The following is a 14,735-nucleotide window of genomic DNA, read 5'->3' on the forward strand; positions in this document are numbered from 1 at the left end:
AGTAGTAGCAGCAGTAGTAGTAGCAGCAGTAGTAGTAGTAACATTACTAGTAGCAGCAGTAGCAGTAGTAGTAACATTACTAGTGGTAGAGCAGCAGTAGTAGTAACATTACTAGTAGTAGTAGCAACAGTGGTAGTAACATTACTAGTAGTAGCAGCAGTAGCAGTAACATTACTAGTAGTAGTAGTAGCAGCAGTAGTAGTAACATTACTAGTAGTAGTAGTAGTAGCAGCAGTAGTAGTAACATTACTAGTAGTAGTAGTAGCAGCAGTAGTAGTAACATTACTTGTAGTAGTAGTAGCAGCAGTAGTAGTAACATTACTAGTAGCAGTAGCAGCAGTAGTAGTAACATTACTAGTAGTAGTAGCAGCAGTAGTAGTAATTACTAGTAGTAGTAGCAGCAGTAGTAGTAACATTACTAGTAGTAGTAGCAGCAGTAGTAGTAGTGTCCACTCCATAAGCACTCTTCATTAAAAGTTACATTTCCAATTCCATTTTATAGTCAGCCAAGACTATAATAAAGTTTTCCTAGTAGATGTTTGCAATGCTAATTCTGAAAAGAGTCAATGTAAATATATATCCACAGGGGAAAGCACATGCAGGATATGAAAGTTATGCTTGGTAATTTCATTAATTTAGTGCCAGTAAAAAATGGAACGTACTAAGCATATAAACTTACAAATCCTGCCTGTGCTTTTCCCTGTGGATATATATTTTTTTCTTCATAATATATATGAAATATAAATATATAATATATATGAAATATAATCCATTCTGACTAAGAGGTAGGTTGCAACTACATGTTGTGACCCATATTGACTAGCCAGTCCCTTCCTACGTGAGTGAGCTGTAAGCCATGTTCCAGCATTTAAAATCTATGCATCCGTAGGTTATTCCTATTCTTATTATTTGTTTTGTTTTTAAACACACTGAGTGCAAACATCAGGTGACATGTGGACCACACCATGCGTCTTCTAAGAGGACAAACACAGCAGCTGGTGGGTTGTGAGATCATCCAGCCTTCAGGTGAAGGGAAAGTCTGTGATCAGGAGGTCATATGTTTCAAACATCTCAGAGTAAGAGTGCCGATCTAGGATCTGTCCACGGAATGTTATTACTTATAAATCTAAAAAGGCACAACTGTTCCTCAAACAGCATTCCTGAAATATGAAATATGGTGAATATGGACCCAGCCTGCCTTCATCAACTCAGGTCCAACCCAATTTACACTGTGGCCATTCTTGTTATTTCCTACCCTGGGGTCAGGCGGGAGGGAAGGAGCCAAGAGCCAGCAGCATTACCCTGATTACAGGCACGAGTGACCTGGTGAGCTCCTCGCCAATTATCCTCCAAGTTAGCCTCCAGACCGCCATCAATTGTGATTAGTGTCCCCAGGCAGGGGTAGTGGCGACATAGTCCACTGATTGATGAGCCCCTAGGCAGATAGTGATCTATGGCTAGAGCTACTGGTGTCCCGTTATGAAGAGAACATGGCGGGGTACGTTCCAGTAGACAGGCTGAAATGCATCTTATTGAGTAACTAACAATGAGACAGAGAGACACACACAGAGACACACACAGAGAGAGACACACACACACACACAGAGAGAGACACACACACACACAGAGAGAGACACACACACACACACAGAGAGACACACACACACACACAGAGAGACACACACACAGAGCCACACACACACAGAGCCACACACACACAGAGCCACACACACACAGAGCCACACACACACAGAGCCACACACACACAGAGCCACACACACACAGAGCCACACACACACAGAGCCACACACACACAGAGCCACACACACACAGAGCCACACACACACAGAGCCACACACACACAGAGCCACACACACACAGAGCCACACACACACAGAGCCACACACACACAGAGCCACACACACACAGAGCCACACACACACAGAGCCACACACACACAGAGCCACACACACACAGAGCCACACACACACAGAGCCACACACACACAGAGCCACACACACACAGAGCCACACACACACAGAGCCACACACACACAGAGCCACACACACACAGAGCCACACACACACAGAGCCACACACACACAGAGACAGAGCCACACACACACAGAGACAGAGCCACACACACAGAGACAGAGCCACACACACACAGAGACAGAGCCACACACACACAGAGACAGAGACACACACACACAGAGACACACACACACAGAGACAGAGCCACACACACACAGAGACAGAGCCACACACACACACAGAGACAGAGCCACACACACAAAGACAGAGCCACACACACAAAGACAGAGCCACACACACAAAGACAGAGCCACACACACAAAGACAGAGCCACACACACAGAGACAGAGCCACACACACAGAGAGACATACACACAGAGAGACATACACACAGAGAGACACACACACAGAGAGACACACACAGAGAGACACACACAGAGAGAGAGCCACAGAGAGAGAGACACCCTTTCAGACTATCAGAAAAAGGAAACAATTTCGACAAGCTTTGACAAGACAGTCTGAGATCAAAAAAATCATGTCAATTAAATGCGATTAGAAATATATTTTTTGCAGTCCTTTTAGGAGACACCATCACCTTTTCTTCTCAACAAACTACATGTTGCCACATCATCCTTTCTTACATGGAATGGGTTAAAATGATATCGTCTGAATCAAGTACAATGTTGGCCCCAATTCCAATCATTATAAAGCTATTCCTGGATGAATCAAAACATGAAATGCACAAATCAAACAGTGACAAGTGCCAGATACAGAGGCTCAGGGACGTGCTTTAGGCAAGACAAAGGCATATAAATATATATACACACACACAAAAACACGAGACACACACACACACACGAGACACACACGAGACACACACTAGACACACACGAGACACACACGAGACACACACGAGACACACACGAGACACACACGAGACACACACGAGACACACACGAGACACACACGAGACACACACGAGACACACACGAGACACACACGAGACACACACACACACGAGACACACACACACACGAGACACACACACACACGAGACACACACACACACGAGACACACACACACGAGACACACACACACACAGCGTTTGAACTCACCTGCATTGTGGATGTTGTGGATCTGGGCTGGGGGCTGTGCGCCGTTGTTACCAAAGCCTCCGTTCTGCTCCAGCAGCTGCAGAGATTCATAGTCATCGTAAGCAGGCCTCAAACAGTAATCTGGCCTCAACAGACTCATGGGGCGACCAAGTACCAATAACAAACAGTTGACAAGTGAAGAGAAGGACAAAAACAAGTCCCAAGAGAAGGCAGTCAGAGTCGTTGGATTCAGTCAGAACGTTAGTACATTTCCCCTGGACTAGTGTGTAGGTATCTCTGGGTGTGAGTCCTGCCAGTCTTGGCTGTGCCTCCTCTCCGGAGGCAGTAAGCTCCTTAACCCACAGAGAAACCCCCGCTTAAAACAGATCATCCCAGCCTAAATCTGCCTTCAGACACAGGGGAGCAGTTATGTCTACCCCTTACTACCGCCACTACTACTACTACCACCGCCACTACTACTACTACTACTACCACCGCCACTACTACTACGACTACCACCGCCAGCACTACTACTACTACTACTACTACTACCACCGCCAGCACTACTACTACGACTACCACCGCCAGCACTACTACTACCGCCGCCGGCACTACTACTACCACCGCCGGCACTACTACTACTACTGCCGCCACCACCACCACCACCACCACCACCACCACCACCACCACCACCACCACCACTACTACTACTACTACTACTACTACTACTACTACTACTGCCGCCGCCGCCACCACTACTACTACTACCACCGCCACTACTACTACTACCACCGCCACTACTACTACTACTACTACCGCCACTACTACTACTACTACTACCGCCGCAACTACTACTACTACTACCGCCGCAACTACTACTACCACCGCCGCCACTACTACTACTACTACTACCACCGCCACTACTACTACTACTACTACCACCGCCACTACTACTACTACTACTGCCGCCGCCACTACTACTACTACCGCCGCCACTACTACTACTACTACTACCGCCGCCACTACTACTACTACTACCGCCGCCACTACTACTACTACTACCACCGCCACTACTACTACCGCCACTACTACTACCGCCACTACTACTACTACCACCGCCACTACTACTACTACCACCGCCACTACTACTACTACTACTACTACCGCCGCCACTACTACTACTACTACTACCGCCGCCACTAATACTACTACTACCGCCGCCGCCACTACTACTACCGCCGCCACTACTACTACTACCGCCGCCGCCACTACTACTACTACCACCGCCACTACTACTACTACCACCGCCACTACTACTACTACCACCGCCACTACTACTACTACTACAACCGCCACTACTACTACTACTACTACCGCAACCACTACTACTACTACCGCCGCCGCCACTACTACTACTACTACCGCCGCCACTACTACTACTACCGCCGCCACTACTACTACTACTACCGCCGCCACTACTACTACTACTACCGCCGCCACTACTACTACTACTACCACCGCCACTACTACTACTACTACCACCGCCGGCACTACTACTACCACCGCCACTACTAATACTACTACTACCACCGCCACTACTACTACTACTGCCGCTACTAATACTACCACCGCCACTACTACTACCACTACCACTACCACCACCACCACTACTACTACTACTACCGCCACTACTACTACCGCCACTACTACTACTACTACTACCACCGCCACTACTAATACTACCACCGCCACTACTACTACTACTACTACCACCACTACTACTACCACCGCCACTACTACTACTACCGCCGCCACTACTACTACTACTACTACCGCCGCCACTACTACTACTACTACCACCGCCACTACTACTACTACTACCACCGCCACTACTACTACTACTACCACTACTACCACCACCACCACCACTACTACTACTACCACCGCCACTACTACTACTACCGCCGCCACTACTACTACTACCACCGCCGCCACTACTACTACTACTACCACCGCCACTACTACTACTACTACCACCGCCACTACTACTACTACTACCACTGCCACTACTACTACTACTACTACTACTACCACCACCACTACTACTACTACCGCCACCACCACTACTACTACTACTACTACTGCCGCCGCTACTACTACTACCACCGCCACTACTACTACTACCACCGCCACTACTACTACCGCCGCCGGCACTACTACTACTACTACCGCCGCCGGCACTACTACTACCGCCGCCACTACTACTACTACCACCGCCACTACTACTACTACCACCGCCACTACTACTACTACCACTACTACTACTACCGCCGCCACTACTACTACTACCGCCGCCACTACTACTACTACCGCCGCCACTACTACTACTACCGCCGCCACTACTACTACCGCCGCCACTACTACTACTACTACTACTACTACCACCGCCACTACTACTACTACTACTACTACTACCACTGCTACTACTACTACCACCGCCACTACTACTACTACTGCCGCCGCTACTACTACTACTACTACTACCGCCACTACTACTACTACCACCGCCACTACTACTACTACCACCGCCACTACTACTACTACCACCGCCACTACTACTACTACCACCGCCACTACTACTATTACTACTACTACTACCACTACTACTACCACCGCCACTACTACCACCGCCACTACTACTACTACCACCGCCGGCACTACTACTACTACCACCGCCACTACTACTACTACTACTACTACTACCACCGCCACTACTACTACTACTACCACCGCCACTACTACTACTACTACTACTACCACCGCCACTACTACTATTACTACTACTACTACCACTACTACTACCACCGCCACTACTACCACCGCCACTACTACTACTACCACCGCCGGCACTACTACTACTACCACCGCCACTACTACTACTACTACTACTACTACCACCGCCACTACTACTACTACTACCACCGCCACTACTACTACTACTACTACTACTACCACCGCCACTACTACTACTACCACCGCCACTACTACTACTACTGCCGCCGCTACTACTACTACTACTACTACCGCCACTACTACTACTACCACCGCCACTCCTACTACTACCACCGCCACTACTACTACTACTACTACCACCGCCACTACTACCACCGCCACTACCACCACTGCCACCATCACTACCACCACCGCCACCATCACTACCACCACCGCCACTACTACTACCACCACCGCCACTACTACTACCGCCACCGCCACTACTACTACCGCCGCCGCCACTACTACTACCGCCGCCGCCACTACTACTACCGCCGCCGCCACTACTACTACCGCCGCCGCCACTACTACCGCCGCCACTACTACCGCCGCCGCCGCCACTACTACCGCCGCCACTACTACTACTACCGCCGCCACTACTACTACTACCGCCGCCACTACTACTACTACCGCCGCCACTACTACTACTACTACTACCGCCGCCACTACTACTACTACCGCCGCCACTACTACTACTACCGCCGCCACTACTACTACTACCGCCGCCGCCACTACTACTACCGCCGCCACTACTACTACTACCGCCGCCACTACTACTACTACCGCCGCCACTACTACTACTACCGCCGCCACTACTACTACTGCCGCCGCCACTACTACTACCGCCGCCGCCACTACTACCGCCGCCACTACTACTACTACCGCCGCCACTACTACTACTACCGCCGCCACTACTACTACTACCGCCGCCACTACTACTACTACCGCCGCCACTACTACTACTACCGCCGCCACTACTACTACTACCGCCGCCACTACTACTACTACCGCCGCCACTACTACTACTACCGCCGCCACTACTACTACTACCGCCGCCACTACTACTACTACCGCCGCCACTACTACTACTACCGCCGCCACTACTACTACTACCGCCGCCACTACTACTACTATCACCGCCTACGGTTCCCACAACACGCCAAGTCCCACAGTAGGCCAAGCATTCGGTTCCCACAACATGCCAAGTCCCACAGTAGGCCAAGTATAGGGTTCCCACAACATGCCAAGTCCCAAAGACCAAGTACACAGTTCCCACAACATGCCAAGTCCCACAGTAGGCCAAGTATAGGGTTCCCACAACATGTCAAGCATACGATTCCCACAACATGCCAAGTCCCACAGTAGGCCAAGTATAGGGTTCCCACAACATGCCAAGTCCCAAAGGCCAAGTACACAGTTCCCACAACATGTCAAGTCCCACAGTAGGCCAAGCATACAGTTCCCACAACATGCCAAGTCCCACAGTAGGCCAAGTATACGGTTCCCACAACATACCAAGTCCCACAGTAGGCCAAGCATACGGTTCCCACAACATGCCAAGTCCCACAGTAGGCCAAGCATACGGTTCCCACAACATGCCAAGTCCCACAGTAGGCCAAGCATACGGTTCCCACAACATGCCAAGTCCCACAGTAGGCCAAGTATACGGTTCCCACAACATACCAAGTCCCACAGTAGGCCACGTATTGCTCTATCCCTGTCCCTCCTTCCCTTTTGTGTCTTTCTTTCTCCCTCTCCTTTGTATCGTTCTCTCTCCATCACGTGACATCACATTCCATTAAGACTGAAACGCCTGTAGTGTGTGAATATGGCTGGGATGAGACACTCCTTTGTGACTGATGGTGGCGGGGGCAGGGGGAGGGGGCGGGTGGAGGGGGTTGAGGCAGAAGCAGGGAGGGGAGTAGGCACTCAATAGCTCTTCAGAGAGTTGGTGGCACTACTGGAGAACTGACTCCCTTTGTACCCCAAGAAATGACTTGTTTGCCGTAAAGGAGTCGGGGGGGACTGGGCTACAAAGTCCCAATTCAATTCCTACATAGCCATTGGTCCTAACTCATCAACGTTTGCAGATGTTTAAGACGGAAGCTTTAACAATACACTGGTTATACCAAACCTTGAGGGGTTTGGTCCGAGAACAAAGGGAGAGGGAATCTCTAAACCTCATGGTCACACAAGGAGGGAAAGGTGACCTGACCTATCGTGTGACCTTAAGCAAGGGGCATTACCCTGAGTATCAAACCAAGCATATATCCTCCTCCTCTCAGAACGGAAGATAGACACCCCACAACTACTCACCCCTCTCTACAGATACTGATACGGCTAAGGCTAGGACAATGCCCCTAACAGAGAAATAAGTAGGTCATTGTGTGAACAACTAAACAGATTTTTTTTAAACTGGCAACATGGGGTGTTTGGCTGACAACATTACGCATCCTGTGACGTTCATTTGGTATTTGGTAGTAATAGTCTATGTCAAGACCCCTCATACAAAAGGCTCTAGAAAGGAGACATTAAGGAGTTGGGTTGCAATGCTAGTAAGGTCAGACAAGCAGAAGGGGTTCAGAGGTCAAGGGTCAAGGGGTTGAAGGTCAGTCGGTTACCTCTGTGATGGGAGACTTGGGGTTGACATTGCGCGCCGCAGCGATCTCCTGCAGTTGGTTGACCAGCTCCGTGATGGACAGCCTCTCCTCTGGGTTGATCTTCAGCATGGATCCTGAGAAGAGGAATGCCCAAACAGATCCTCTTAGCACATTTTAAAGCCCTTTTTACATCAGCAGTTGTCACAAAAGGCTTAACAGATAACCAGCCTAAAACCCTAAGAGCAAGCAATGCAGTGGCAGAAGCACAGTGGCTAGAAAAAAACTCTAGAAGGCCAGAACCTAGGAAGAAACAGGCTCCAAGGGGTGGCCAGAGGCAGGAACCCAGGAAGAAACCTAGAGAGGAACCAGGCTCCGAGGGGTGGCCAGAGGCAGGAACCCATGAAGAAACCTAGAGGAACCCAGGAAGAAACATAGAAGAAACAGGCACTGAGGAGCGGCCAGAGGCAGGAACCTAGGAAAAAACCAGGCCCAGAGGAAGAAACCCAGGAAGAAACCTAGAGAGGAACCCAGGAAGAAACAGGCACGGTGTAGCGGCCAGAGGCAGGAACCTAGGAAAAAACCAGGCCCAAAGGAAGAAACTCAGGAAGAAACCTAGAGAGGAACCAGGCTCCGAGGGGTGGCCAGTCCTCTTCTGGCAGATCTCACGTCATAATCTCAAAGTCGGTCGACCATATTTTTTCAGTGTGCGTTTTGTTACTCGTCTTTTAAATACTAGTCGTTCCTGCCAAAAACAGCAACTAGACCTAGATGGACTGCTGGGTACATGGATTCTCTTATTTTTAATCAGATATTCAACTAATCATTTATTTTTACAACCACAGGCTGCATTTACTAAGACAACCACTCATTTCAGAGCCCTGATCTGATGAATGTAAAGAGGTTCCTTACTGATGAGCTCGTGGTAAACAGTGTACTTGACGTCATTCTGGGGGATGGCGTACTTCCCGTTGACTATCTGCAGCTTAGCGCCCTCCTCGAAGGGGTGCTGCTTAAAACACAACAAGTAGAGAATACAACCTAATGCCTGGAGAGAGAGAGAGAGAGACACACACACACAAATGATTAACAGGCTATAGAGATGTGGTTTTAAAGGGACAGCTTTAAAAACTCTTAAATAACACCCTATTCCCTTTATAGTGCACTACTTTTGACCAGGGCACAAAGGACTCACCGTAGCAGGTGACATAGCAACCAATATAGCAGCAAACGAAACCACAAAAAAATAACAAATAGACAAGACTAAATAATGTTGCTGTGACAAGACTTACCCAAATGTCCTGCTTCTCGTTAATGGGGAAGTTGGAGTACAGGTCAATCATCTCAGGTGTCCTGTAGGCCGGAGTAGTGTTTCTGGTGATCTGGGTACAGTGGAAGGTGACCAGAGAGGGTAACTTTATTTTACCGGGAGCTCACAGAACGGGCCTCCCCATTTAAGTCAATGATGCCATAATGGGTCATCTGGTAGCCATTTTGAGTGCACCCATGAGTTTACCTATTCGAGGTTCCAAGTCCTAGTCGTTCTATTTCTAAGGTTAAGCTATCTTCCTCACATTCAAATACAGAAAACATTTAACCTTTTACTTTTCCCAGGAAATTGTGGGGATTAACAGCCCGTTTCCAAGAAAATCTTATGCATGAGTGATTCTTCTAGACAATAATTAGCTTTCTGTATCCATGCTAGTTTCCTGTAGGGCACCATTAAACTGGAGGAAAATAGACTGGCGTTACAGGGTGAGGAAAACCAGTGTGTTCTGATTTGATTAACCAACATTGGTGCAGGAACAAAGTATACTTTTGTGTAATTATATCAATAAGGGATGGTTTTCCCAGACACTAATTCTGGACTAAAAAGTATTTAAGGAAATGATCCATTGAAGTAGATTTATAGTCCAGGACTAGGCCTCCTCTCCCTTGGGAGTCTTCATCAGCGATAGTGGAAGGAGTACTAGAACACGGTCACAGACAGGGGTTTCCAAAATCACCTCATCCTCAACCATGGACCTCTTCTGGGCAGACCAGCCGTAGTCAGGATAGTGGGCTATTGTGGTGGAACTGCCAAAGTCACACAGCTTGATGGTGCCTTGGTGACTGATCAGCAAGTTCTCAATCTGGAGGAGGCAGACAAAAAAAGGATAGTGGTTCATTATGTGATTGTAGTTTGTGTGTACATTTGTTTTTCTATATTCGGTCTGGGAATTTTGTTTGTTGTAAGGCAATGTCAGCACCATTTCACCAAATCAAATTCCTGTAAGACGTAAATGTATTTGGCGAATCAAGGTGATTCTGATAAACATCAATAAAGCAAGGACAAGAGGCAGCAACACCTTTATTTTCTAGGGCGCTTCAGAAGCAGGGCGATTTATTTTCTAGGGCGCTTCAGAAGCAGGGCGATTTATTTTCTAGGGCGCTTCAGAAGCAGGGCGATTTATTTTCTAGGGCGCTTCAGAAGCAGGGCGATTTATTTTCTAGGGCGCTTCAGAAGCAGGGCGATTTATTTTCTAGGGCGCTTCAGAAGCAGGGCGATTTATTTTCTAGGGCGCTTCAGAAGCAGGGCGATTTATTTTCTAGGGCGCTTCAGAAGCAGGGCGATTTATTTTCTAGGGCGCTTCAAAAGCAGGGCGATTTATTTTCTAGGGCGCTTCAGAAGCAGGGCGATTTATTTTCTAGGGCGCTTCAGAAGCAGGGCGATTTATTTTCTAGGGCGCTTCAGAAGCAGGGCGATTTATTTTCTAGGGCGCTTCAGAAGCAGGGCGATTTATTTTCTAGGGCGCTTCAGAAGCAGGGCGATTTATTTTCTAGGGCGCTTCAGAAGCAGGGCGATTTATTTTCTAGGGCGCTTCAGAAGCAGGGCGATTTATTTTCTAGGGCGCTTCAGAAGCAGGGCGATTTATTTTCTAGGGCGCTTCAGAAGCAGGGCGATATATTTTCTAGGGCGCTTTAGAAGCAGGGCGATATATTTTCTAGGGCGATATATTTTCTAAGGCGCTTTGGAAGCAGGGTGATTCTCAGTCTCAAATCAAAGACTTGTGGCCTGCTGTTTGGAGGTACTCATGAAAATATTGCAGTGAGACAACTCCACTCCTTCAACATTTGTCGACCCATTCACAAAACGCATAGCCTCTGGTTTGACCTGGTTCTCAGTTTCCATTCCAAAAACACTTAAAACAATCCCTGAGTCCGCTAGAAAGTCAGGAAACAGAGCGTGATGGGCCAGGCGAGGGGTGGAGGGGTTCCAGAGAACACAGAGGCCTACATCAGCAGTCTGTCGCTACAGCAAGCACATCACCAGGGTGTTTGGTCACTGATCCAAAAAAAAAAAAAAAAAAACATCTGACAAACAAGTGGCGAAAGTTAAGTGTGGCAGTGGTAGAGCAGGGAGGGAAGTCTTACCGGAAGAGGAAGAGAATGGTCATGTCTAGATAGCATACAGATGGTGGCAGGTATAGTATGGTGTAGTATTGGCCATGGCAGGAGTTGAGAGGGGAAGTAGGGTGATGTTGCAGCAAAGATGCTGATCTTGGTGCAGTTCTGCATTTCCCCCACTAATGGTTAAGGTTAGGATTGGGGGAGAGGAAACTGATCCTAGAGCTCTACCTTGGGGAAATGACGAGGGCGAGTTGGGGCTTTGAACTGCTCACCTTAAGATCCCGGTGGATGATAGGAGGCTTCTGTTTGTGCATGTGCTGCACGGCGCGACACGACTGGTAGAAGATCTTCAGCACTGTGTCACATGACATGGGTCCCTTCTGCTCCACTCGCTTAATGAAGTCCACCAGTTGACCTGAGGGAGGCAGACAGGAAACAGGACGTGCCTTATCAGCAAAATGAAGAGTACTAGTCAAAGCAATTGCTAAATCACTGGCTAAACATTATGGGGCAGTTTCCCTGATACAGATTAAGTTTAGTCCTGGACAAAACATATCTTTCAATGAAGAATCTTAGTCTCTATTGAGAATGCTTTTTAGTTCCGAACTAGGCTCAGTCTGTGCATGGGAAACCAGCCATAAAGGTATTGCTAATTAGTAGAAGATTATAGCGCAGACATTTGCTTGATAACGTCAGGCATATTCACAGAAGCATAAACTGTATTACAGACTTGTGAATATACCACTCCAAAATAGACCTCTAGAAGATGTCGCTACATCCACATTACGTTCAAAGAAGAAGAGAAAACGTTAGGCTTCGATTTCAGCCCTTAGCGCTGCGCACCCCGAAACGGAATACGTAGTGCGGACGTAGCTTAGGTGGGATTTACATTCCACTTGAAGTACTCCAACAGCTTTGTGACTTCACTGTGTACCACAGAGGGGGCCCGGCCCAAAGCGATAAAGTGGAGTCTACAGTACCTTTACAGAGTTCTGTGAGAATGAGGAACTCAGCCTGGCCCGTGTCCGACTCCTCCTTGGCAATGGACGCTGCAGAGCTGAACTGCACCACGTTGGGGTGACCAGAGAGCTTTTTCTATACAACACTCAGGTCAAAGAAAAGGAACTGATTGTCTGTATATCAAACTGGATTGTATCTTAAGCCCAGTTTCCATTAGTGCTTTACATTAGATTTTTTTTTTTTTTACCTTTATTTAAACTAGGCAAGTAAGTTAAGAACTAATTCTTATTTACAATGACTGCCTACCCCGTTCAAACCCGAACCCGGACGACGCTGGGCCAATTGTGCGCCGCCCTCTATGGGACTCCCAATCACAGCCGGTTGTGATACGGCCTGGAAAATCAGGGCCACATTCGACCCTAATGCCAATGGACATAAAGTTTTAGTGAATTAGGCTGTTTAAATAACGTTAGGGTCATGAATGTGGATGTACGAGGTGCCAAATCCCTCTTGCCATTTGACTCCTACACCAGATTGTTTAAAGAAATTTGTCCACTTTATTCAGATTGGTCTATTTTATCAAAATGATTATTACGTCAGACAGACACATCAGGTGTTCCTTTGACTAAAGGATGTTGTCTAGGAGGAATGTTCAGTGTTTGACGTTCAATGAGCATAGACCACTCAAAAAGATACCATGATGCAGACCTCTTGGATGATTTCTTTGTTCTTCTCCTCCTCGTGGGACAGGAGCCTCTGTGTGCGCACACACACACACACACACACACACTTTACCATTTAACAAATACAGAACAATGTATTCGTCCCAAATGGCATGCTATTGGAGCTGGTCAAATGTAGTGCACTACATAAAATAATAGGGCACTATATAAAAGGAATAGGGCACTATTTGTGACGACTGTCTAAACTAACATACGTTAGCAAGGTGTGTGCAGAAAGGGATAATGTGTGTGAAGGAAATCAAAACGCTTACCTTGAGAGCATAGTCTTTACTGCTGCCTATGTCCTGGGCTTCATACACAAATGCAAAACCACCTGCAGAGGCAAAGACAACGAGGGATCAATGGCCCGGATGAAAGAGCCATTACAACAATAGCTCGCTTCAGTGCTATTTCACATCCAGTGCTGATTTGTACTACCTGCCGTAGCGCCAATCAGGGCCTGTATTCATAATGTTTCTTGGAGTAGCAGTGCTGATCTAGGATCAGGTCCCCCCCTGTCCATGTAATGTTACACATTATGGTATAACATACCAAACTGACCCTAGGTCAGTACTCCCACTTTTTGATGCTTTATGAGTATGGGCGCTGGTGTTAATGCGAATAACTTTCAATTAAAAGAGACATTATATCTAATAGTGATTGCGGTCAAAAGTCAACATAAGAAGGTTTCCTCAACCTATTGCACTACATTGTCATAACGGACAACAAAAAAATGCTTTAGAATTATCTCATTGAAAACAGAGGTGGACTACTGAACACTAATCTGGAGACCACACCCATATTCCAGGGAGCTTTTAGTCACTACTGTTGCTGCTAAATGATTGACATTGCAAGACGTTCCGTCACGTGTCAACAGAGCAGTTCTCTTTTTCACAGACAACGTTATTGCAACATCAGTTTTGCTGTAGTTTTCAAGAATAGACAACACACTGTCTGATGACTTATTTGTAACAATTCTGTTCCAAGTTAACCTTCAAATGGAAAAAGGTGTGCTCTCTGCAGTCTACTCAAACAAGACCATCACTCAGCTCTAATGTTTCTCAGGGCAAATCTGCACATTCCAACATTGTGCCTGCATTTGGGGA

The 14,735-nt window shown here is 47.5% G+C and overlaps 1 protein-coding gene across 2 annotated transcripts in view; it reads right to left on the minus strand.

Annotated features, from left to right (window-relative positions):
• Positions 1–14,735, minus strand: part of gak (cyclin G associated kinase) — a 37,199-nt gene that overhangs the window by 16,990 nt on the left and 5,474 nt on the right. The window contains exons 2-10 of one of the 2 annotated variants that reach the window (XM_055918553.1): positions 13,902–13,963; positions 13,604–13,663; positions 12,928–13,042; positions 12,220–12,362; positions 10,564–10,689; positions 9,850–9,939; positions 9,470–9,605; positions 8,582–8,694; positions 3,150–3,225 (exon numbers count right to left, since the gene is read on the minus strand). In XM_055918553.1, coding sequence (XP_055774528.1) covers positions 3,150–3,225; positions 8,582–8,694; positions 9,470–9,605; positions 9,850–9,939; positions 10,564–10,689; positions 12,220–12,362; positions 12,928–13,042; positions 13,604–13,663; positions 13,902–13,963 — 921 coding nt within the window. Of the gene's footprint in view, positions 1–3,149; positions 3,226–8,581; positions 8,695–9,469; positions 9,606–9,849; positions 9,940–10,563; positions 10,690–12,219; positions 12,363–12,927; positions 13,043–13,603; positions 13,664–13,901; positions 13,964–14,735 lie in introns of those variants that run through there. The other variant, XM_055918554.1, reaches the window with a different exon arrangement.

This window comes from Salvelinus fontinalis, chromosome 4, assembly GCF_029448725.1.
Source record: "Salvelinus fontinalis isolate EN_2023a chromosome 4, ASM2944872v1, whole genome shotgun sequence".
Lineage (NCBI taxonomy): Eukaryota > Metazoa > Chordata > Actinopteri > Salmoniformes > Salmonidae > Salvelinus > Salvelinus fontinalis.